Source organism: Bison bison, unplaced genomic scaffold (assembly GCF_000754665.1).
Source record: "Bison bison bison isolate TAMUID 2011002044 unplaced genomic scaffold, Bison_UMD1.0 scf7180017864034, whole genome shotgun sequence".
NCBI lineage: Eukaryota > Metazoa > Chordata > Mammalia > Artiodactyla > Bovidae > Bison > Bison bison.
The window spans coordinates 7,091,883-7,116,776 of record NW_011494606.1 but is presented as its reverse complement, the minus strand read 5'-3'; the positions used below and the strand labels follow the sequence as shown (position 1 = coordinate 7,116,776).

At 47.8% G+C, this 24,894-nt stretch overlaps 1 protein-coding gene across 1 annotated transcript; it reads left to right on the top strand.

Annotated features, from left to right (window-relative positions):
• The first annotated feature begins 1,787 nt into the window (after positions 1-1,787).
• ANKDD1A (ankyrin repeat and death domain containing 1A) lies at positions 1,788-24,448 on the top strand. Its single transcript, XM_010834610.1, is given in 12 exon segments — positions 1,788-1,854; positions 4,265-4,410; positions 5,096-5,209; positions 9,090-9,176; positions 9,594-9,772; positions 13,167-13,257; positions 15,674-15,766; positions 17,074-17,169; positions 18,784-19,128; positions 21,424-21,628; positions 24,181-24,234; positions 24,237-24,448. Coding segments are annotated over 12 exon segments (1,689 nt in total).
• Positions 24,449-24,894: the final 446 nt, after the last annotated feature.

The window sequence follows — 24,894 nt, the reverse complement described above, 5'->3', positions numbered from 1 at the left end:
TGTCTTCTGTCGTCCCCTTCTCCTCCTGCCTTCAATCTTTCCCAGCATCAAGGTCTTTTCTAATGAGTCAGCTCTTTGCATCGGGTGGCCAAAGTATTGGAGCTTCAGCTTCAGTATCAGTCCTTCCAATGAATATTCAGGGTTGATTTCCTTTAGGATTGACTCATCAGTTTTAGAGTCTGACTATCCAGGTTAGATAGAATCCCCTCACTGACTGTGACACTTCAGGCGAGTTACTCCATTTCCTTATCTATATTATGGAGACAATTGCACCTATCTTCCAAGACTGTCACGAAATTTGAAAGAGATATAATGAGTAAAACCTTGAGAACAGGTCCTTGCATAGAATAATAATTCAGAAATTAAGTAGTATTATTATTTCATCAATTAGAAGTTAATCCTTTCCTTTTCTAAATTCTCTTCTGGCCTTAGTCACTCCCTGTCACCCCCAGGATTATAGCTTTGTGGGCAAATGTGATGCTTTTCTCACTTTATTTCCCCATGATGAATTATAATGCCTGGAATGTTGTAGGTTCCAAATCCGAGATGAATGAATAAATGGATGATAGCAGGGATCTTCCCTGTTGGGTCGGGAAGATCCCACCCGTGTCTCCTGCACTGGCAGGCAGTCTCTTTACCACTGAGCCACCAGGGAAGGCCTCACAATGCATTTCCTTATATATAACATGCATGCTACACACCTCACAGTGTGTATAGATGCAGGATTTTTTAATTATTATTATTGCCTTAAATGACTATCTTTAAAATAAAATATGGAGAAGGAATGGCAACCCACTCCAGTATTCTTGCCTGGAGAATCCCAGGGACAGAAGAGCCTAGTGGGCTGCCATCTATGGGGTCACAGAGTTGGACACGACTGAAGTAACTTAGCAGCAGCAGCAGCAAAATAAAATATTTAGATGAAGAGAAGGGTCTCTTTATATTTACCAAACAATATTTACCATTTCGGGCTTCCCAGGTGGCTGCCAGGTGGATTCTTAGCCACTGGACCCCCAGGGAAGTCCAGCTGTCAGGATTTTGTTGGCCATAGTGGACATGTCTGACAGCCCGCAGACAGCTCCCATCTGAAGGATGTCCCTAGGTTATCCGCCACAGGATCTGAGCCAATAGTGTAGGGGTGAGAGAAGGACCCTCAGAAGGCACCCTGTGAAGATACCCAGATTCAAGTCTAGTCCTGGCTTAGCCTTAGAGAGAATCTCAGTGTTTCTGGGAAATCCAGTAGCTGTCAAGATAATATTTGCTATCAACACAGAATGAGCCACAGTGTTCTAGAATGAAGGAGTTGAGGTCTTAGGTATAAGAGGAAAGCAGGGTTCTGAATAGTGGGATCTTCTAGTTAAGCAGATCCACTCCATATTACTTATCTATTTTGGGGAACAAATCATCCTAAAATGTAATGGCTTAAAGTAACAGTGATTTATTATTTTTTATAACATATATTTTTATATTTTTTTCCTCTGGCCTTGCCTAGGCTCACTTATGAGAACACAGTCTCACATGTCTGGGGCCTCTGCAGGAAGGAGGAATGTCAGGAATGGTATGTCTCCAGGTGGTAGCTGATATTCACAGAAACTTCCTTCTCTGACCACCTCCCTCCCTCTTCACCCACTAATAGGATATCAAAAAAGCAAGAGTGGAAGTCCCAAGGTTTCTTGAGATATTACTTCCGCCCTGTTCTACTGGTTAAAGTCCATCACAGGGTCAGCCTTATTTCAGGGGGAGGAAAATACCAGATTCCTCCTCTTGATGAGAAGAGTAGCACAATCATGTTGCTTAATCTTGTGACAGTTTCTCAGAATGTCTTGTTTTTCATGACCTTGCCACTTTTGACAAGTACTGGTCAAGCATTTTGTAGAATATCTTTCAATTTGGCTTTGTCTAATGTTTTTCTCATGATTAAATTGGGTTTATGGAATTTGGGGAAGAAGACCACAGACAGAGGTCAAATGTCCTTCTCATCACCTCCTATCAGAAAGCATTTGATACCATTGTGATTTGTTACTGGTGATGTTCTCTTGAGCCAGTTCTAACACCAATTCTGATGTGTGTTTTTTCACCCAGCAGTTAACTCAATTCCCTGTGGACATTGACTGGGAGTTCACAAATTTAGTTCTGTTCTGACACTACCTGGAAATAGTGTCAGATTCTGCAGGTTAAGGGCTCAGTCCTACAGGACTGCCCCCACTTTATTTGTTTATTTATTTTGACTGCACTGTACAGCATGCAGGGTCCTGGTTCCCCAACCAGGGATTGAACCTGCATCCCCCTGCCCCGTACCCACTGCATTGGAAGATGATGTCTTAACCACTGGACTTCCAAGGAAGTCCTAGGACTGCCCCCACTTTAGATAGCAATCACAAGTGCAGATGGTTGCCTGGCTATATGATAGCCTATAAATCAGAAGTTCCCTTCACCTCCTCTCTGCTGCTGCTAAGTTGCTTCAGTCGTGTCCGACTCCTAGTAACCCCATGGACAGCAGCCTACCAGGCTCCTCCGTCCATGGGATTTTCCAGGCAAGAGTACTGGATTGGGGTGCTAGGGCCTTCTCTGGACCTCCTCTCTAGGTTCAATTAATTTGCTAGAGCAGTTCTCAGAACTCAGGTAACCATTGACTTACTTTATAACTGGTTTATTACAAAGGATATTAAAGATATGAATCATAAATGGCCAGATGAAGTGATGCATAGGGCAAGGTCCCAAAAGCAGGTGCTTCTGTCCCCATGGAGTTTGGGACCTGGCCCATGGATGTGACCTGGTTCACCCACCTGGAAATTCTCCAAGCCCTGTCTTTTTGGGTTTTTATGGAGGCTTCATTATATAGACTCAATAGATTAAATTCTCAGCCCTTGGTCACTGACAACCTCCTTCCCCTCCCCTCTCCCCAGAGGTGGGGAGGTGGAACTGGAAGTTCCACCTCTAATCACCATTGGTCCCCTGGGCAGCCAGCTTCCCTCCTTAGGTTACATAGGGGCTTCTGCTGCTGTGCTGCTAAGTCGCTTCAGTCGTGTCCGACTCTGCGCGACCCCATAGATGGCAGCCCACCAGGCTCCCCCGTCCCTGGGATTCTCCAGGCAAGAACACTGGAGTGGGTTGCCATTTCCTTCTCCAATGCATGAAAGTGACAAGTGAAAGTGAAGTCGCTCAGTCGTGTCCGACTCCTAGTGACCCCATGGACTGCAGCCTACCAGGCTCCTCCGTCCATTGGATTTTCCAGGCAAGAGTACTGGAGTGGGGTGCCATTGCCTTCTCCGATAGGGGCTTCAGGTCACCTCATTAACATCATAAAAGACATTTTTTATCACTCTGGCCATTTAGGAAATTCCTAGGGTTTTTGGAGCTCTGTGCCAGGAACCAGAATGAAGATCAAATATATATATTTTTTTGTAAATCATAATATCAAGCTTGAGCACTTGGTTAAAATGGTGCCAGCTTTCTCCACTGGAATGTTAATATTTTTCCGTTTCATATTCTACTGTTAGAAACTCTTTGTGGTTTTAATTTCAATGAAGACTAACAACTTCAGATATTTTTTCATGTGCTTACTTGTCATTCCTATACGTTATTTGGTGTGCAAATTATTTTTTAATTGGGATAATTTATTATTGCTGAGTTTTTAGAGTTTTTTTTTAATACATTTTGGATGCATTTCAAAATAAATTGCAGACATCAGGGTACCTCCCTCTAAATACATCAGCATATTATTAACTAGAGTTCAAATTCTTTGTATACAATGAAATACACACTGAGATTTAACAAACGCTACTTCCCTGTGACCCAAATCACTGTCAAGATGTACAAGACTGTACTATTGATTTTTATGACCCATTGATGGTTGCAATCTATTTCAAAAACATGCTTCAGACAATCTAGTGGTAATGCAAGACCAGGGTAGAAGCTCTGGGCTACAAACATAGGATCTGCAAACCTCCCTCATCCCTCACTTAAATATTACTTCCAGGACTAAGAGACCTTCAATAAAGTGAAACACAATAAGCCTGTATTATCCTAATTTGACCTACTAGGAGTTCGGAGAGGTACAGGTAACATGCCCAAGACAACATAGCTGATAAATGCAGGACCTGGAATGTGAACTCTGGCATCCTGCCCTGCACCAGCCCCTGTGAGGCTAAGTGGGTGCTGTGGTTGTCCCAGCGGCTCATCCCCATTTTCAGCGTGGTTTCCTTTGGAAAGCTGTTCCGATCACAAATATTCATTGTTTGGGAGATAGCCAGTGTATGAGCAGGGCCTCCCTTCACAGACTACAGAGACCCTCTGGGCTTGTTTCGGGCTGGCCTGATCTTACTGCAATTCGCAGTCACAAAAGGCCATGTGCCAGCGCTGCCGTTCATAATGGAGGACCCAGAGGGCGTGGCGCCTGACCTGAACAGGGCGAGTGTGGCCACAAGGCTGTGTGTCCTTCCCCTGGACCTGGGATTCCTGCGGCAGGGCCCCTCCTGTACATTCCTTGAGTGCATCTTTTGAGCCATGGGTAGTGCAGACTGGACCCTGCCTCAGGGAGCTGCTTGTCTAGAAGGGGCTTTAGGGCACAGGTGAGCAGGACACCAGCAGAAATGGTCAGTTCCCTCAGAGAGACTCTGACAAGGACTAGACATATCAGAGAAGGGAGCCTCTGCTTTCTGCTTCCTGGAGGATGTGGCATTTGATGGATGTACCAGATCGTGTCAGTAAGATTAGAAAGTAGGGGACATTCTAAATGCAGGAGAGACCATTGCTAGAGTTTTTGAGGTAGAAAAGGGCCTTTTGGTAGAAAAGGGCAGGTGGATTGAAATCTTGGGAGTGAAACCCTGAGAGGTTCTTGGGGGCTTTTGTGAAGATCTCAGGCCCCAGCCTCAGAAACGGGTCCTTCATTGAACTGTCAGCAAGGAGCCACAGGAAGATTTCAGTGGGGGAGGTGCCCTCCCAAGTGGGGTGTTGCTGGGAAGTTGGGTCTGGGCTTTCCAGGCAGGATGTGTAGGGCAAGGGGAGGGGAGAGTGTCTGGGGCACTGCAAGCCCAGAGTGGCTGGGGAAACTGAGGGCAGGGCAAGAAAGGTTCACTTTCTTCTCCCTGGCCAGCTAGGAAGAGCTGCGTTTCACTGGGCTGCAGAGCACAGGCAGCTGGATGCTCTGGACCTCTCCGTGGGCTCTGGCTGTGGCCACAGTGTCAAAGACAAGGAATTGTGACCATGGGTCCCAGGGCAGGGCCAGGCTCTGGGCTCCTGAGCAGGGTGGTCACTGGCAGCTCACCTGTGTCTACTTCTGACTCTAGTGTGCTGCAGGGCCTGATGGCCCAAAGACCAGCGCATGTCTGGTTTTCATCTAGCCGGCACTTTTTGAACCCTGTGCTATGGGTGAAGAGCACAGATGCCCAAGACACAGTTTCTTACTCAAGGAATTCAACACCACAATCCTAGTACAGAACTGTGACCAAATGTGGGGATCCAGGATGGCAATCTGATTGGTTGGTGGTGATGCCTGAGGTGGGTTTGAGCAGGGCTGTGATTCACTGGGGATGTCTGTCGCTGCAGGGAATGGGGAAGAGTGAGGGGCATGGTAGCCACACATCTGCTGGTTATTTGCTTTCTTTGTTGTTTTAGTAATCTACTATGATTATGGCAAAAGAGGGATGAGAGCACTGAGGAGGGAGCAGTTTATTCAGGGTAGAGCTTACAACGGAGAAGGCAATGGCACCCCACTCCAGTACTCTTGCCCGGAAAATCCATGGACAGAGGAGCCTGGTAGGCTGCAGTCCATGGGGTCGCTAAGAGTCGGACACGACTGAAGTGACTTAGCAGCAGTAGCAGTAGCAGAGCTTACAAGCAGAATTTTACCAACCTGAGAAGCGATGAGGGGTGGGGACCTAAGGTGACCACTCTGCAGATGACTTGTATCAATGGACCATTGTGAATCAATAGGCAAATACATTGCCACAAATTCTAAACAGTGCTTCCAACAAAGGGAGGAATTCCATTGTTAATTTTCTGATAAATATGCTTGGCCAGGATACAAGGAGTCCTGTTTATAAGCCAGTGACAAAGCTCACAGACCAATGGACCACAGGATCTTAGAGCTGGAAGATGTCCTTGAAGGGCCTGTTCAACCTTCTCATTTTACTGATGAGGCCCAGAGAGGGGGATACTTTAACCAAGGTCACACAGCAAAACTAGAGTCAAGCTGGGGTTTGCAACCAGCATCCTGATGCCTGCCCCTGTGCTTCTCCCTCTCACCATGCTGCCTCCTGGGGCCCTGAGCCCTGGGGATCTGCATCAGATTTGTCTGCCCACACTCATCTTTCTAGGATAAAAAGGCCAAGTCAGATTCCAAGATTCAGGTCAGGCAGATGTACTTCATTTCAGAAATATGGGCTGTGCTCTGGGCTAGGCCCTGAGCCAGGAAGGTGGAATACAGAGAACAGTAAAGGACAACTCTTGCCAGGACACATCTACCCAGGAAGCCAAAAAAAAAATAAGATGTTTTCAGGGCCCCAGGAGAGCAGGAACACCAAAACCAGAAAGCAAGAAAAATTCAGCTTTGATGAATTTACACAGAATCTTGCAATCAGAAATTCTAGAAAACAGCTTTTAAAATTGCATGCCCTGTTAAGGGTAGGGCTTCCCAGGTGGCGCTAGTGGTAAAGAACCCGCCTGCCAATGCAGGAGACATAAGAGACATGGGTTCAATCCCTGTGCCGGGAAGATCCCCTGGAGGAGGGCATAGCGACCCACTCCAGTGTTCTTGCCTAGAGAATCCCATGGACAGAGGAGCCTGGTGGGCTACAGTCCATGGGGATCACTAAGAGTCAGATACGACTGAGCATGCATGCACGTTAAGTGTTGTATTAATATTTTCCACTGAGGAGTGCTCTCATTTTGAATTTCATTGGGGGAGAGGGCACAGTCAGCTTTTCAAGACTTTGAGCCCCTGGAGGTCTGACTCCTGCTACAACCCCCGACCCCCACCCCCAGCCTGCATAGCAGGACAGACCTGTTAGAACGGATGACAACGCAAGTCACACTGCAGGTGCTGTGGCAGAGAGGTTTTGGGAGCCCAGAGACAGTGACTAATTCCCTGGGAAACAGCAAGGAGATGCTAACAGGGCCCCATAGAGGAGGAGAGGCTGGACATCCCCTCAGCGGGAGGGGAGAGTTCAGGCCCAAGGCCATGGCCTCCTTCCGCCCAGCTCCCTGCCCTGCCTGGGCAGAGGGTGAGGCCCTGTTAGGGGTTCCCTGCCACCTGTAGCTTCAAAGGACAGGAAGTAGATATTTATAATCCAGAAGGAAGAGGGAAGCCCTGGCCTGTCTCCACAGGGCACATACCGGGCCCCCACAGTTCACCCACTTCCTTCCTGCCTCTTTGAACACAGAGGCTTCACACTGCGGCTACATCACCCACAGCCTGGTCCTCGCCTGCGGCAGCAAGTGGAAAAGAAATAGAACCAAGTGGTCAGGGGATTTTCTAAAATTAGTTTTACATATTAGTATAATCTGATGACGATCATAAAGGAAATGTAAATGTTTCATCTTTGACCCCGTAAGATAGTTTGTGTATGTGTGGATCTATCATGGGGGTAGGGGATGGCTTAACTACTTTAAGTCCGTGTTCACATCTTCACTGGGTCCTTAAAAGATCTGTGCCTAAACTGAATGTCTGTTTTTGTGTGTCTTTTTTTTTCCTGTTGGCTGATTTGGGTCTTCGTTGCAGTGCGTGGGCTTCTCTGGTTGTGGTGCATGGGCTCCAGAGTGTGTGGGCTCGGTAGTTATGCCACTTGGGCTTAATGGCCCCATGGCATGTGGGATCTTAGTTCTTCAACCAGGAATCGAGTCCTCTGTATTGGAAGAAGGCAGGTTCTTAACCATTGGACCACCAGAAAAGTTCCTAAATTGAATTCCTTCCTGGGGAAGGTACTGAGGCCAGGGCAGAGGGGAGCCCTTGAGCCAAAAGGCCCCCTTAACTGGTTCAGCTCAATTGTTCCCACCGCCTCCTGGACATGATGAATGACTGAAGCTGAGTCTTCCCTTTGGGATGCTTTTGTCTGTGACTCCAGGGTCTTTGCCCTGGCTCCCTCTGCGGCTCCCCTGTAGGGACATACCATGTCCCGGGCTGCCTCCTCTTCCCTGGGGCCTCTTACCCTCCTGAAGCAAGATCTCTCTAAGGATGACCTCCAGCAGTCTGCCCTCAGTGAGGCCACTTCCCACACAAGGGACACTGTGCCCTTTGGCCGCTCAGTGGAGTCATCTGCCACGGCTCTGTCACTGTCACCTTGAGACTTCTCAAGGGTGAGGCTGCTCTCAAGTTCCAGGAGACACAGGTCAGGTTCTGCGTGTCCGTTATTTACTATTGAACAAACATCTACAGAACAAATATCTCCCGTGTGCCCCAGGCCCTAATCTAGGCACTTGGGAAAACTTTAGAGAATAAAATAAGACAGAAATCCTTGCCTTTGTGGCACTTCTGTTCCAGCCAAGAGGTTCAGACAATAAACAATAAATATAATATACAAGTAGCTGGTAGAGGGTGTTAGGTGGTCAGCGCTATGGGGGGAAAGGAACAGTGGAGCAGGATAAGGGGATCAGGAGGAAGGTGCAATTTTCAATCGCATGGTCAGGGTGGGCTGTGCTATTCAGTAAGAAGCTAACATCTAGAACAGATGTAGGAGGTGAGAGATTGGGCCATGCGGCCGCCAGGCACAGCCTGAGTACAAGGAGGGTCTCTGGGGCTATGGCCTGATTAGAGGAAAGGCATAGATCTGGGCTCACTGAGTTGGGACCAGCTTTAACCTGGAGAATGGAAAATAGGGATTTGTTGTTGTTTTTTAAAGTAATGTGTCTATCTTAAACTGTGAAAAAAGAGATGAGAACCTGGTCCTTGAAAATGCCCCTGGTTTTTGGTAGTTTGGGGCACAGCTCTCCGAGCAGGGTGGCATTGGTCCAGCAGAGCTATAGCTTGTCACAGACCTGTTCCGTCACCCTGGACGTGTCACCCCTCTCTGGACCTCCGCTCCAACGGGTCCCCAGGACCTGCCAGTGTGGTGATCCCACCAACCCTTCAGGAGCCCCTCTCCTTACAGTAGGGCAACACAGCCCTTCACCTGGCCGCCCACCTGGCTGTGCTGCAGTGACTCGTGGCCGTCAGGCTGGACCTGAAGGAGCAGAATGCGGTGAGTCACCACCTGGCAGAGGCAGAGATGTGTGACGTTGACTTGTCCCCTGCCTTTCAGGAGCCCACAGCCCATGGTGCTGTCTGATTTCTCCCGGCAGGGGCCTTGGAACCAAGAACAAGGACATGTTCTCAGACTAACAGCCCGCCTGGAAAAGATGAGTGGCAGCACAAAGCTCCAGGCTCAGAGAAAAACTGGGCATCAGGGATTATGGAGAAGTCGTTATCACCGTGTGTGTTTAAAGGAGTGAGAGGTCACATGACCAGGGTGGAGCAGGGGGGAACAGAGACAGGAGGGTGAGGAGACACGAGCAGAGCCGTGGGGGAGGGACTGAGTGCACCAAATGCCCCTCCAGGTGAGAATCGGGCGTGGGGCTCAGGACGCCATGGATAACCAGGCCATCGTCTGCTGGAGCAGAGAGGCGAGAGCTCAAAGAGCCCGGCAGCCCCAGCAAGAGTGGTGAGCTCTGCCTCGGCCTCCCGCCGCCCTCCCACCACTCCTCTGTTTCAAGGTCTGACCGCCCTTAACCCAGCTGCCGAAGGGATCCACCTCCCCTGTGTGCAGCTCCCCCTAGGGGCGGGGACACCCTCACCCAGGTAGCTGCGCCCCCTCAGGACAAGCGTGTGTCCTCAGCTGCCGAGCTGTGACTGTGTTGGCTGTGACTGTAGCAGCCACAATAATTCCTGAACGTGGTGTGAGCAAAGCTATGAGGCAGCAGGCTCAGGTCCTGGACTTGGCTTCTCTCCTGCTGAACTCTGTGACCTTGGGCAGGTTACTCAACCTCTCTGAGCCTCTTTTCCAAGCTATAAATAGAAGATGATATATACTTGTGTGTGTGTGTTAATTGCTCATTGTGTCTGACTCTTTGCAACCCTATGGGCTGTAGCCTGCCAGGCTCCTCTGTCCATGCAATTCTCCAGGCAAGAATACAGGAGTGGGTAGTCATTCCCTTCTCCAAGGGATCTTCCTGACCCGGGGATCGAACTTATGTCCCCTGCGTTGCAGGCAGATTCTTTGAGCCACCAGGGAAACCCATAATATATACTTACTTTTTTATGTTGCCGTGAGGGCTAAATAGCTAGTGTAGTGCCTGGAACTTAATAGGAGCTCAGTACCCATTAGAGTCTTATTGTTGGATCGTTGATAGTTCACAAAGCCCTTTTATAATGATTGAATATTATCTCAGAAAAATTTCCCCCATTTTACAGATGAGAAAAGTTCACTGACTTTCCCAGGGCACAAGCTGCTGCTGCTACTGCTGCTAAGTCGCTTCAGTCGTGTCGACTCTATGCGACCCCATAGACGGCAGCCCACCACTTCCCCGTCCCTGGGATTCTCCAGGCAAGAACACTGGAGTGGGTTGCCATTTCCTTCTCCAACGCAGGAAAGTGAAAAGTGAAAGTGAAGTCGCTCAGTCGTGTCCGACTCTTAGCGACCCCATGGACTGCAGCCCTCCAGGCTCCTCCGCCCATGGGATTTTCCAGGCAAGAGTACTGGAGTGGGGCCACTAGTAAGGAGCAAAGCTGAGTCTGAGAAGCCTATTTCTCTGATTCCAGAGCTCGAGGCCTGACAGGTTTGCCTTGCCCAGTGTGGGTGGGGTGGGGGTGTGTCTCCAGCTGTGCCTGCCCACCCCAGCAATCAAAGCTGAGGCCTGGGTGTGACTCTGGAAAGTGAAAGTGAAGTCGCTCAGTCGTGTCCGACTCTTTGCAACCCCATGGACTGCAGCCTACCAGGGTTCTCCGTCCATGGGATTTTCCAGGCAAGAGTACTGGAGTGGGGTGCCATTGCCTTCTCCCAACTGCTGCTGCTGCTGCTAAGTCACTTCAGTCCTGTCCGACTCTGTGCGACCCCATAGACGGCGGCCCACCAGGCTCCCCCGTCCCTGGGATTCTCCAGGCAAGAACACTGGAGTGGGTTGCCATTTCCCTCTCTGATGCATGCAGGTGAAAAGTGAAAGAAAAGTCACTCAGTCGTGTCCGACTCTTCGTGACCCCATGGACTGCAGCCTACCAGGCTCCTCTGTCCATGGGATTTGCCAGGCAAGAGTACTGGAGTGGGGTGCCATTGACAGGCCTCTTTTCTCCCCTCCCATTGTGCTCTGTGAGTTGGCCATTAGAAATTCTGTGTCCTTGAGAAGGGGCGGGGGCAGGGGGAGGATTGTGACCTTTCTTTAAGTAAGAAGTTGGTTTTTTTCTTTTGTTTTGCTTTTTATTGTTTGATCAGTGACATAATCTTTCTTGGATGGTTGAGCATCTGAGGGTCTAGAATTCCCTTTCGTTCTAAATTTCAATAATGCGGCAAAAATAACATTAATAGTGAATAATATAAATAATAGGAAAAATGGAGAAATGAAAAGGATATGCTAAAAAATATTTGACACAAAAGAAGGCAGTCTCGGGGAAACAGAATAAAAAGAGAGGAGACATTCTGAAAACAAATAGCAAAATGGCAAATGTAAATTTAATAACAATAGTGACCATGCTGCTGCTACTGCTGCTAAGTCGCTTCAGTCGTGTCCGACTCTGTGCGACCCCAGAGACGGCAGCCCACCAGGCTCCCCTGTCCCTGGGATTCTCCAGGCAAGAGCACTGGAGTGGGTTGCCATTTCCTTCTCCAATGCATGCAGGTGAAAAGTGAAAGAAAAGTCACTCAGTCGTGTCCGACTCTGAGCGACCCCACGGACTGCAGCCTATCAGGCTCCTCCGTCCGTGGGATTTTCCAGGCAAAAGTACTAGAGTGGGGTGCCATCGCCTTCTAACTGCCCTCAAATGTAAATAATGCTTTATTATTAGTATTAGTATTATTTTGGCCATGCCACGTGGTCCGCCGGATCCTAGTTCTCCAACTAGAAACTGAAGCACAGCCCTGGCAGTGAAAGCAGTCTTTCACGTATTGGACCACCAAGGAATTCCCTTTCTGGGGGGCCAATAATGCTTTTATAAGCCACAAAACATTTAATTTGCAAAACGCCCCTGGCAAGTTTGGAGACTACTATTCCTGGGGTGTCGGAGGGAGCAGGACAACCCTGAGAAGGAACCTGGCTGCCCCCAGGCACCCAATTATGGTCATCCATTAGCAAGGCCCTCTCTCTGTGCCCAGCAGTAGGCACTGGGAGGAGCAAGGATGCTACATGCCATGGCGCCTCCCCAGCAGTAACAGCACAGGAGTTTAAGAGGCTTGGGAGGTCAAGTCCAGCTGGTGGTCATTGGTGGTTAGAGGTGCCCACCTCCCTGGGCCTCGTGCGTGATTCATCCCAACATCCCACCCAGCCCCCCACCTCCCCCACTCCCCAGGCCCCCACCCCCTACCCCGCCTCGCAAGGTCACGTAGCAGAGTCTCAGAGGAGCAGCCAACCCAAAGGGCTTGCATTTCCCACCAGGAGATGGATGGGTTCCCACTCACCTTGTGCATTCGCTCAGACAAGACTTTGGCAGGGTGACCAACTCATCCTGGTTTGCCTCATACTGTCCCGATTTTAAAACAGAGAGTCTCACATTCTAGGGAGCCTTCAGTCCAGGGCAACCTGGGACAGCTGGTCACTTAGCGGGACCTTCCGAGATGAAGGCCCATGAAAGCCCTCGCTCTGGCCCTGCCAATCTCCTCTGTGGATCCGCTGACACCAGCTCCAGCTGGATAGTACATGCTGGGTGGGGTTTGCCTTGTACTGCAGATCTTGTCAGTCCCCCTCTTTGAAAACCATCTTCTCAGAGTCTTTTCTCTGTACTGGCTCAGGAATTGTGAAGGCTTTTGGCTTTTGTTCCAGAGTCTGTAACTGGAGGCGAGGAAATTCCTGAGACCATAGCGTGGTCCTTTTACTAGTCGCCAGGCCTGGGCAAGTTACTGATTTCTCCCTCCTTTGGGTTTAATGGGGATAATAGTCCCGGGATGGGGGGTTATGAGTTGTGAATGGAATAATGAATCCCAGAGTGTATTGTAAACCCCACTGTGAGGGGTCCTGGGGATGCTGCACTGATGCCTGTTTCCTTCTAGAAAAAAGCAGAGCTGCCTCCACTATGCAGCCCTCGGTGGCTCCAAGGACACGGTCATCCAGGCAGGAGGCAGTAGTAACGTGGCTGATCACGTAAGTGTGGGGTGTGGATGAAAGCGGGGCACACTGAAGAGTCTCCCATGACTTGCTGCTCAAAACAGACATGGAGAACAGGTTAGTGATTGCTGAGGGTGGGACAGGGGCAGAGGAGGGAGGAGGGTGTGGTTATAAAAGGAGAACACAAGCGACCCATGTGGTGATGGAATGCTGCTGTATCTTGACTGTGTAACGGATACATGAACCTACATGTGTATCCATTAATGAAAAAATTGCATAAAATACACATGTATACAAATGACTGGGAGTGAAACTGGGGAGATCTGAGTAAGATGGGTATTATCAATGTGAGTATTCTGGTTAGTGTATTGTACAGTGGCTTTATAAGATGTTACTATGGGAGTGGGGAGAACCGAGCAGATGGATGTGGTGGGATAATGGTGGGAAGAAGGCATCTCACTAGATCCTTTTGTTCTTTTTGGTTCTTTTGGTTTTTATAAATAACGTGTAAGACAATGAAAAGCAATACTGATCTCTTGCCACTCCCTTTTTCGACCACAAGCCCTCGCACCTGTTTCTAGGAGGATGAAGGCCGTAAACAGCCTCCTTGGCTACTCTATCTCTGTGGTCTGCTGCTTCCTGGAAAGCCACCATTATAGCTCCACTAGGTTTCCCAGATCATCTGAATAGTTCTTTGAGCCAGTTTCCCATGTCTTCCCATTCACTCACACAGCAGACCTTCTTTTGACCTTATTTTAATTTCACAGTTACTTAGCAATGATCTGTTGAAATTCTGTGGCAGTTTTTCCTGGGTTTTTAAATTTTTTTCTAGATGCGTTTTAGAATGCTGTGATGTGCTAAGTCGCTTCAGTCGCGTCCGACTCTTTTGCAACCCTATGGACCATAGCCCGCCAGGCTCCTCTGTACATGGGATTCTCCAGGCAAGAATACTGGAGTAGGTTGCCATGCCTTCCTCCAGGGTATCTTCCTGACCCAGAGATCAAACCCACGTCTCTTACATCTCCTCATTGGTAGGCGGGTTCTTTACCACTAGCGCCACCTGGGAAGCCCATTTTAGAATACTTTTTGGCATTTATTTGCAGTTTGGGTTTGGGATTACCCTAAGTCTGTAAATAATATAAGCTAAAATGGTCATCTTTGCGATATTTTATTTTTTCACTAGGAACATGTCTTGCCATTTCCTTTATGTCCTGTTTTATATCTTTCAGTGGTGTCTTATGGTTTTTCGTTTGACTTAGTAAAAGTCATTTCCAATTATACTCTTCTTAGGTACTTTATATATTTTGACTGTCATTGTGAATAGACTATCTTTTTAAAACATGTCATTTCTTGTAGGGATTCAATATAGGAATGTTATTGATTCTGGTATTTTTATCTTCTGTATGACTTTTCATTAATTTTGCTAGAGGTTTTTTTTTTTTTTTTGCTTGAGGTATAGTAGCTATTTTAACACATCTAAATATACAATCACATTGCCTAAAAATAATCATATAGGTTAAATGTTCTGATATCCATAAACTGCTTTTTTCCTGGCCAAAACTAGTAATGGTAGTCGTGAGTATTTTTGTTGTGTGTGTGTGCGTTCTGTTCTATAACCTTTGATTGCTCATTATGTGAGGGTGTTTTCCACAGTTATTAATAGTATCGATCTATACCACTGATTTTTCTGGTTTTGTCCTGTCCCACTATATGTGCGTCACTGTACACCTAGACAGCAGGGTGCTGTGGCAGTGTCCCCACTTTGTCATGGAGTCAGTGTTCACAGGGAGCCACTGGGGATGGAATCCTCCAGACCTGAGTGAGGCCTTGGGCGCCTGTTGGGCTTGGAGTGAGACCTATGTTCTGGTCCTGGATGGCTCTCTCATTCATTGATTACATACATAAATAGTTGTTAGGCACCTACCTAGACGCTGGGGGTAGAAAGTCCAATAACACAAGGTCTCTATTAGTTATGTGTCCTTGGGTGAGTCATGTTAGTTTTATGAACTCACTAAGTGTTCTCATTTGTGAGATGAAAGTACTAAATAAGAATACCATTCCTGTATGTTTGCTAGGTTCCTGGAAAGTAAATGAGTTATCAGAGAATTTTAAGGTGGCGTTCCTAGAAAGGACCTTGCTGCTCGTTGCAGCAGGTGTCACTTGCCGGATGAAGAGTAGCAGAGAAGCAGGGTGACTTGCCCAAAGTTGCGTGGTGAATGCTTGGTACATCAAGGTCTTTCGGGCTCCCTCCCACCCTGAGATCAGCAGTGGGCCCCAGGAATTCAGGCTTTGGGCTGTAAATGCTTTAGGCCACTCATGTTGCCTGAGAAGCGAGAGAGGCCATACTCAGAAGCACTGTCTGCACTCCTCCTAACTCCCATCTTCTAGCACCAGCCTGCAGCTGGGCAGTCCTGGGAGGGACCCATCAATTGGTCTGTGTCTCCCCCCGCAGCAGGGCGCCACTCCTGTGCACCTCGCTGAGGCACGTCACTGGCCTGCGGCAGGTCCTTATGGACGCCGCTGTGATCTGGACGCTGTTGACAATGTAAGTGGCTACAGAAACCATCCGGGCCCCATGGCATCTCTGGGCACCCTCCCAGGCTGGCTGAGTTTGGCTGTGGTCTACCAGCCAGGCCCAGAGTTGAGGAATTGCTTTCTTAGCTTGTAAAAAGCTGTTTGAATATTTGTTGAAGGTAGCAACATTTTATTAACCATTCCTCTATGTTGAGCATTTGGGTATTCCCAAGTTTTTGTCATGATATATAGAACACTAAAGTAAACGTCTTCCTATATTTAGCCTTTTCCTTTCATGAATTTTTGTTTTCCCCCACTTAGGGGAAATTACCAGGGCAGCAGTGACTGGGTTCGTCTTGGATAACAAAAGGCCTCTGAGTCCTGAAGTTGTGATCGGTCAGAATCGTTTTAAAACCCCCATCCCCACAATCTACTCTCTAATCACACAATCCTCAGGGCCACCATCCACAACCACTAGTAGTGGAAAGCAATTTGACAGAATATAACATGTATCTTTAAAACAGTCAGTATTTGCACAGTTGAAAATTGAGCCTCAAGAAATATACTGAGCTCATGCACCAAGATATTCATTGTAACACTGTATCAGTTTTCATTTCAAAAAGGGCCCAAATACTTAATAAGAGAGAAGTGATTGGGTAAATTATGGTGGTAGTGGTTTTGTTGCTAGGTTGTGTCCGACTTTTGTGACCCCATGGACTATAGACTGCCAGATTCCTCTGTCCATGGGATCCTCCAGGCAAGAATACTAGAGTGGGTTGCCATTTCCTTCTCCCAGGGATCTTCCCAATCCAGGAATCGAACCTGGGTCTCCTGCATAAAATTATGGTACAGACATAGATTGGCTTTTATGGAGCTATGAAAAATGGTGTGTATTGAGTTTGTAATATACAGAAAGTTATACAGATACAAAATGTAATATGGAATGATCTCAAATATGTAAAGCCATAAAACTAAAAATAACTGCATTAAACAAAAGACTAGAAGAAATGTGCTAAGACTGTAACAGAGGTTGACCTGAGTGGGCTGCTACTGCTGCTGCTGCTGCTAAGTCGCTTCACTCGTGGGTGGGCTAGTGAGTGGTATTTTTTGTTGTTGTTCTATTTTTTTTTTAACTAAGTTTTCTCTCCTGAGTAGTATGTTTATGATTAAACCCAGTTTATCCTTCCTTATAACTTCTTAGAGAGAAATTCTGTTAAGACCCAGTTGGGAGTGGACCCCCCCTCCACCTTGGTCCTGTCCCAGCTTTAAGCTACACACCATGCCTACATTCTTTTCTACATTCTTTTCTGCTCTTTGTTCCCTTGGCTTCTTCTCCAGAGGAAGCAGACACCCCTCCAACTTGCCTGGTGGGACATAGCAGAGATGCTCCTCATCACTGGGGTTAACTTAAACCTAAGAGATAAGGTGGAGAAGGCAATGGCACCCCACTCCAGTACTCTTGCCTGGAAAATCCCATGGATGGAGGAGCCTGGTGGGCTGCAGTCCATGGGGTCGCTAAGAGTCAGACACGACTGAGCGACTTCACTTTAACTTTCCACTTTCATGCATTGGAGAAGGAAATGGCAACCCACTCCAGTGTTCTTGCCTGGAGAATCCCAGGGACGGGGGAGCCTGGTGGGCTGCCGTCTATGGGGTCACACAGAGTCGGACACGACCGAAGCGACTTAGCAGCAGCAGCTCACAACCAGCCTCCCTTTCCAGCTTTCACAACTTCACCTTGGGCAATTGCCTCCTGCTTCCAGAGTGTTCATATCACTGTTACATATCAGCTCAAAGGCCACCTCCTCCAGGCAGTCTTCCTGCCCCGCCATCACCCTCCCCTGCCTCCTCTGAGGGCTCTCAGCACTTGGGCCACCCCTCTTTTGGTCCTTGTCTGTGATACAGTTGTCTTCTGTTTCATGGGCTCCATCGGACTTTGAGCTCCTTGAATTGTCTGCTGGGGAGGCGGGGAGAAGACTAGAGGGACAGTTCATCATCACCCCACAAGTCCCTACATGTGAAACAAGGTTGCAGAAGCTTCTGGGGTCATGGTGCCTCTGGGGTGGCCAACTCCTCAGGTGGCCAGAGGTTCAAGAAGACCTGAAGACTTGGTATGAGGCTGAGGAGATCACGGGCTCACGAGGGCAAAGGCCGTTGCACACATGGCCCAGCCCTTGGGATGGTGTGGGAAAGAGGTGGGGGCAGGGAACAAGCCCAGAGGCTAGACCTGGGCAGGGCTTCCTGCTTTGAGCTGGGCCCCAAGACAGCTGGCCAAGCTCAAAGAAGAGCTTCCCATCTTTCCAAGGTCCCCGGAGGTGGCTGAGGCCAGCTTTGTGCCACAGGCCTGGAGCCAAGGGCTGGGAGACTGAGGGGAGGAAGCAAATATGACATAGGGGCCCAGGCCCCTTCTCTGGGTTCTGGTTTTGTTACCAACAAAGGCTATTGGCCTTTCCCAGTGGATAGAAATTGATTAGAGGCCAGACAAGAAATTCAGACAAGGCTATATTGGGGCCCTTGCTACAGCAGGGGTAAGTGAGGTGGGGCAAGTTTGTTCCATTTATACAGGTTGAGGGCAGGGGTGTGTCCAGAGGTCGGGCTGGAGGGTAGCTTAGGTATTTGGCTCACCGCTTAGCTGGTGCTGTGTGCAGGGGGCATGTGCAGTACCCTGCTTTCGCTCCTGACCCTCTGTTTTAGCTCCACACTCCTCAAAAGTGGTAGCTGGGCTTTTTGTTCTCTTTTGATCTTTGGGGTCCAGAATTTGCCCCAACTGTCCCTGCATGTAGTTATTTTTAGTCTCATGTAGTTTCTTTGTATTTTGTTGCTTGAGGAGTGGTATGTCCAGGTGCAAGCGTTGCAGCAAAGTCTTCCAGGTCCCAGGCCTGTCTCAGTTTCATCTGAGAAATGGGGCTGGTAACATGATCTCACAGACAACCTTGAAGAGTTATGTAGGCTGGGTGTTGTTTTTTTTTAATTTATTTATTTTTAATTGAAGGATAATTGCTTTACAATATTGTGTTGGTTTCTGCCATACATCAACATGAACCATAGGCTGAGTTTTTAAGCTCTAAGGCCTCCTATTCTAAAGGAACACAAGGGGTGGTTGCTAGAATTATTATTGTTGCCTTAGTCTACTGTGACTGTCCATACCTGGAGTTTCTCCCAGAAAACGTTTCTGTCCTCCAGTGTAGACTGCTGGAAACCATTTGCTTTGGACAGGAAGGTTTGTTGTCAGAGCTAGAGACCACCACACACCCTCGAGTACAGACTCTGGCTTCCCGTCTCCTTTCTCACCTGCAACAAGGAGAAACTGCCCTGTCAGTGGCTGCCCGCAGCAACCACAGCAGCCTGGTGGACAGGATCCTAAAAGCCGATCACTTCTACAGGTGGGAGAAGGTCCTGAGACCCCGTGCTTGGTCTCTCTGTGTTGGAAATGTGTAGCCCTGGCTTCAGGTGGAGCTGGCTTTGAACTTCAGCCCTGACCAATTCAGGAACCCCTTGGTTTCCAAGGGAATGATAATCGCTGCCTTACCTAACGCTAGGGTTCTTTGAGATTATAAAGAGATGGGTGAGCACCCAAACCACCTGAAATAAGGCTGACTGAGGTCCATACCAGTGTGGAGATACTGGTAGACGCTGCTCTAGCTCCTCATTGATGGATGAATGCATACACGCCTGAATAAAGAAATGACAGTTTGGTTCCAGCTTACTGTCAGCTCCAGGGGATTGGAGCTGTGGGTTGGGGTGTTCTATTCAAGCAACTTTCTGAGCCCAGAGGCCAAGTGTGCTGGGATTCATTATGGATATCTGCTCTGGAGTTGGGAAAGAGTAGTAGCAAATGTAAGGTCAGGCATTTGCAGTTCCAGCATCAACAAATGGGGGTGGGTGGAGAGTTTTTTGTTTACCTTTAGTGGTTGTTTTTATATACAGAAAATAAAAGTTTGCATTTATTTCAGTTTTGAAATTAATACTATTTTTTTTACAAAATTTAAATCTTAGTTTTCCTTAAACTTTTAAATTTATTTTTACATTATTATTATTGCATTTATACAACTAGTAAATTTTAACAGTCACTTTTGAGAAAGACTTTTTTTTAATGGCTGCACCACACAGCATGTGGGATCTAGTTCCCTGACCAGGGATCAAGCCCACACTCCCTGCATTGGACATATGGGGTCTTATCTACTGGACAGCTAGGGAAGTACCTCAAGAAAGCCTTTTGTTTAAAGTTCGGTCCTGTGTTTAAACTTAATTATACTACCTTAAATGTATTAAACTGAATTAACACATTTAATAGGTTCTCTTTTTAAGCACTTCAAATGCTTCCTAAATTCTTAAATTATTCCATTAATCCAGTAAATTAAACCTATAAAGTGAATCTTAAATGTCGTAGACATTCTGATATTGTATCATTGTTGTTGTTTAGTCAATAAGTTGTGTCCTCTTCTTTCTGACCCCATGGACTGTGGCCTGCCAGGCTCCTCTGTGCATGGGATTTCCCAGGCAAGAATACTGGAGTGGGTTGCCATTCCCTTCTCCAGGGGATCTTCCTGACCCAGGGATCAAACCTGCGTCTCCTGCACTGGTAGGCAGACTCTTAACTGCTGAGCCACCTGGGGAGCCCTCTGATATTGTATACAAACAGTAAAATTCTCTTGCACTTCTCAAAAAAATAACTGTCCCCAAACCAATCATTCAATAACAAATTTCCATAGGAATTAGAAGATTTTTCTCTTTCACATCTCGTCAACATTACAACTTTTTTACATACAACGGATTACTCCCAAATATTAATACAAATGATTAAATGAACTGATTCATCTCTATGCCTAATCTTAATCCACCTCAGGCTTTAAAAGTTCTCAACACTAAGGCAGTGGTGCAGTTAGAATCACAAATCCCTCCTTTCTGCCCCTAAACCAGTTCAACTAGAATCTTGAGGTAAAGGCCTAGCTTCTGTGGTTCTTAAAGGTCTCAGATGATTCCAATTTAAGATGCAGCTGAGAACACTGTTCTATAGAAACAATTCTTACCACCCCACGTGGGAGAAAAGCTCCCAGGTCATCACCTCCCAGATACTGTTAACCAGGATGTGAGGTTCAAAGCTGCGGATGCCAGGACTCACCTGAGCTTTTTAGCAGCCAGAACTAAGTATCCACATTTTTCAAGGGGCTTTTTTTGGCTTCAGTCTAGCTTTTGTGGGTTTAACTTTTGCTACTACATAATTTTGGCAGCCTCTTATTTTATCACCTGCTTTGCATGGAAAGAATTCTGTAACCCGCCCTTCTCTACTTGTTGGCATTCAGCAAGTTTAGTTAGTGCCTGATTCTTGGCTTGCCTAGTTTTAGCCACAATTGCTGAGGTGTTCTACTGACACTCCTCCTATAAGAACACAAATAAAGAGAAAAATTGGGAAGGCTTCCTGGAAGAGGTGGCACACAGGTGGTCTTTTGACTATGGCAATGAGATTGAGAGACAGGACGGTAAGGAAAGGAATTCTGGATGGAAAAATATGTAAGCAGCTCAGGTTCCAGCACTCAAAGCTAGGCATAGAGTCAAAAACCAGAGTAATGGACACTAAGCCCCAGGTCTGTGATGATGCCAGTTCTGGGTCCAGGCTCATGGAACAAGAGAGAGCCCAGCAGGGATTTCCCCAAAATGGCTGCTGTACTTCTGGGATGTGCGCCCCAGGACCGCCTCTTGTGTAGGGACATCCGTAACCCCTCTGGGAAGAGTTTGACTATTAAGTAGGGTCATCAGCGGGAAATGCAGCCTCTCTGCTCAGTGCTGTGGCAACTGGCTTCCCAGTACCTGCGGCCCCACAAGTGGAAGAAGCTGGCGTGCTGCTGGGAGTTCACCAAGGCCCACATCCACGCCATAGAGCAACAGTGGACAGGTACCACCTTACCTCGGTGCCCCAGAGCAGCCCAGGAGGAGGGGCGGGGGCACATGGGGTGTGTTCAGTTTTCTGCGCTTCTAGGGGAAAATCCTCACCAAGTCACATGCTATTTCCAACATGCCGTGTGCTCTTTCCCTCCCCAGGCCTTTGCACGGGCTGAGCCCTCTGCCCCTCCCTCCACAACTGACCTGTGAACTTCACATACCTCATGAGTCGGCTTGAGCTGATACCCATCGTTCACCTACAAAGCTAAAGGCACTTCCTTTACTTCCTGTAAAAAGGAAAGGAACTGTTGTTGCCACTATTATTTAACATCTGTTTGGAAATTTTGGCCCTGGTATTGAGGTATGAAACAGAAATAGAAATTAAGAGAGTAAATATTGAAAAGGAAGAGAGATTTATTAATTTCAGATGCTATAATTATATACATAGGAAGTCCAGAAGAGTCAACAGAAAAACTCTTAGAAAAAAATAATTCAATGAAAGGGCTAAATATGATTAAATATATAAACACCATAGTATTCCTCCATACCATCAAGAAGTGGACAAATATATAGAGGTATTTTTAAAAATATACCACTTACAGTAGTGTGTTTCTAAAATATGAGTGACATGAGTAAGACAAATTATTTGACATGAGTAAGATAATACAAATTATTTGACATGAGTAAGACAATACAAATTATTTGAAAGAAGACTTGGTAAGTGGTACAACATTCCTGTGTTTCCAGCTAAAAAAAGTGTCATGTAGATATCAATTTCCCCCCAACTAAAGCTTTGATCCAATTTTATTTTACTTGGTATTATTAATATTTATTTATTTGGCTGTACTGGGTCTTAATTGTGGCATGTGGGATCTAGCTCCCCAACCAGGGACCAGACCTGCCCCCGCCCCTGCAAGAGGAGCATGGAGTCTTAGCCACTGGACCACCAGGGAAGTCCCTCATTCAATTTTAATCAAATCAAGATAGGAAGTTTTTGAAATTTGACTAAAGGATTCTACATGTGTGTGTGCTAAGTCACTTCAGTCGTGTCCAACTCTGTGACCCCACAGAGAGCAGCCTGCCAGGCTCCTCTGCCCATGGGATTCTCCAGGCAAGAATACTGGAGTGGGTCCATTTCCTTCTCCAGGGGAAATCTTCCCAAACCTGGGGCCGAACCCACATCTCTTAGTTCTCCCGCATTGGGGCGGGTTATTTACCACTAGCGCCACCTGGGGATTCTACAGTTCATCTGAAAGAAGAGACAGGGAATATATAAATACATACTCTGGGAAAAAAGGCAAAAAGGGTCTAACTCAACTTAGAAAGCTAAAAATTTAACACCGAGATTCCTGACATACACATGTGTAAATCGGGTAGTGGATAGAGTAGCGAGTCCAAAAGTGAAAATGAAAGTCACGTCCAACTCTTTGCAACGCCATGGACTGTATAGTCCATGGAATTCTCCAGGCCAGAATACTGGAGTGGGTAACCTTTTCCTGCTCCAGGGGATCTTCCCAGCCCAGGGATCGAACCCAGGTCTCCCGCATTGCAGGTGGATTCTTTACCAGCTGAGCCACAGGGGAAGCCCAAGAATACTGCAGTGGGTAGCCCATCCTTTCTCCAGCGGATCTTCCTGACCCAGGAATTGAACCAGGGTCTCCTGCATTGCAGGCGGATTCTTTACCAACTGAGCTATCAGGGAAGCGGGAGTCCAAAAGTAAACTCTGTTACAGATGCAGATTTCTTAGACAATTAAAGAGCACTGATGAATTACAAGGCTGGTGACAAGGGCTAGTGAATAAATGGGTCAATGAAACATACCATGGGCATATCACTGGCAACACCAGGAGGAGGTGCCTGCTGGGGGCCCACAGACACCAGAACATCAGGGATGCAGTGGATGACTAACTTGGACATGATGACTGTGCCCCCAGGGCTGTGCCAAAGCCTCTGTCCCCACCTGGGAGCGCTGACCTGGTCACAGTTTAATAACAAGTTAATGCTACCACAGGCACTGAAGAGAGTAGGCACTTATTTTCCAAACACTGGAATCACCTAGGAAGCCTTAGCACCGCTCAGTGCCTAGGCGCACCCATTCCCAAGTACAAAGGAATCTCAGTGATGGAGAGGAGCCCAGGTGTGAGTGTTTGCTGAGGGCTCCAGGTGTTTCCAGTGAGCACCAATGGCTGAGAACCACGGGCGCAGGGTGAAGAACAGCGTGCGGAGCAGAGGTGGTTGTGAGCAGAGAGACGCACTCTACAGTGCATCTTGGTGCCACCGTGAATGCTAGTTCTTTCCCTTTTCCCAGTGACACCAATAGGATACACGATGGATGATCAGGAGAAAGTCTGGGGCTGGGGAGGTCCTCATGTCTCGGACCCAAAACCCCACCCCCATACCATCTGAGGCTGCTGCTCCTCCCCTCCCTATCTCTGGGCTGAGCTCTGCCGAAATCTGGAGAAGGGCCTGGTGTTCTGGTGGAAGTTAGGGTGGGCTCAGACCTGGTCTGGTAAAGCAGACAGGGTGGGCACCTTTTCTCTCTCTCCCTTCCTCCCTGGTCCTCAGGAACCAGGAGCTACGGGGAACATGAGCACCGCATGCTGCTCATCTGGCCACACGGTGTGGTGAGAACCCCACCAGAGCACTATTCAAGGGCCTCGTGGCCATTGGCAGGAGGGACCTGGCTGGTAAGTGTCTCCTTCTTGCCTGCTTCCTGCTCAGGGCAGCTCTGGGCCCCAGCAAGGCCCTGCTGGAATGCAGCAAGGCCCTCCAAGGCTGCTCAGACCACAGTGCCATAGCACTGGCTCTGAACCTTCCAGATTGCTGGTCATAGCCCTTCCTCCTCCTGGAACCCAGGCAGAGCCTCAGGCAACTGACAGTCCCTCTGGGCCCCAGGCTCCCCGTCTGTGCAAAGAGGGTGTCCCAGATGGTCCCTGTGACCTTCACAGCCCCAAGGTCACTGAAGCTACAATCTCTTCCTATCCAGCTGTCTATACTGCTTTGATCCCATGTCCCACCCCACCCCCACCCCTCGCCCAGTTTGGGGTAAGGCGAGAACAGCCTACAGGGGTGTTTTTCACAAACATTAAGACCTATGGGCCAAAACTGGTTTAAGATGAGCTGAACTACTAAGATCTGATCAAATAAAATTTCTAAGGGCATCACAACCTATTTGAGTCTGTCAATCCCAAAAGTTTTTTTGGGGGTTTGGGATTCAAGGCACCATGTGGAACCATCAGACAAGCAGCAAAACAGGTTCTAGCAATGATCCCTCATTAA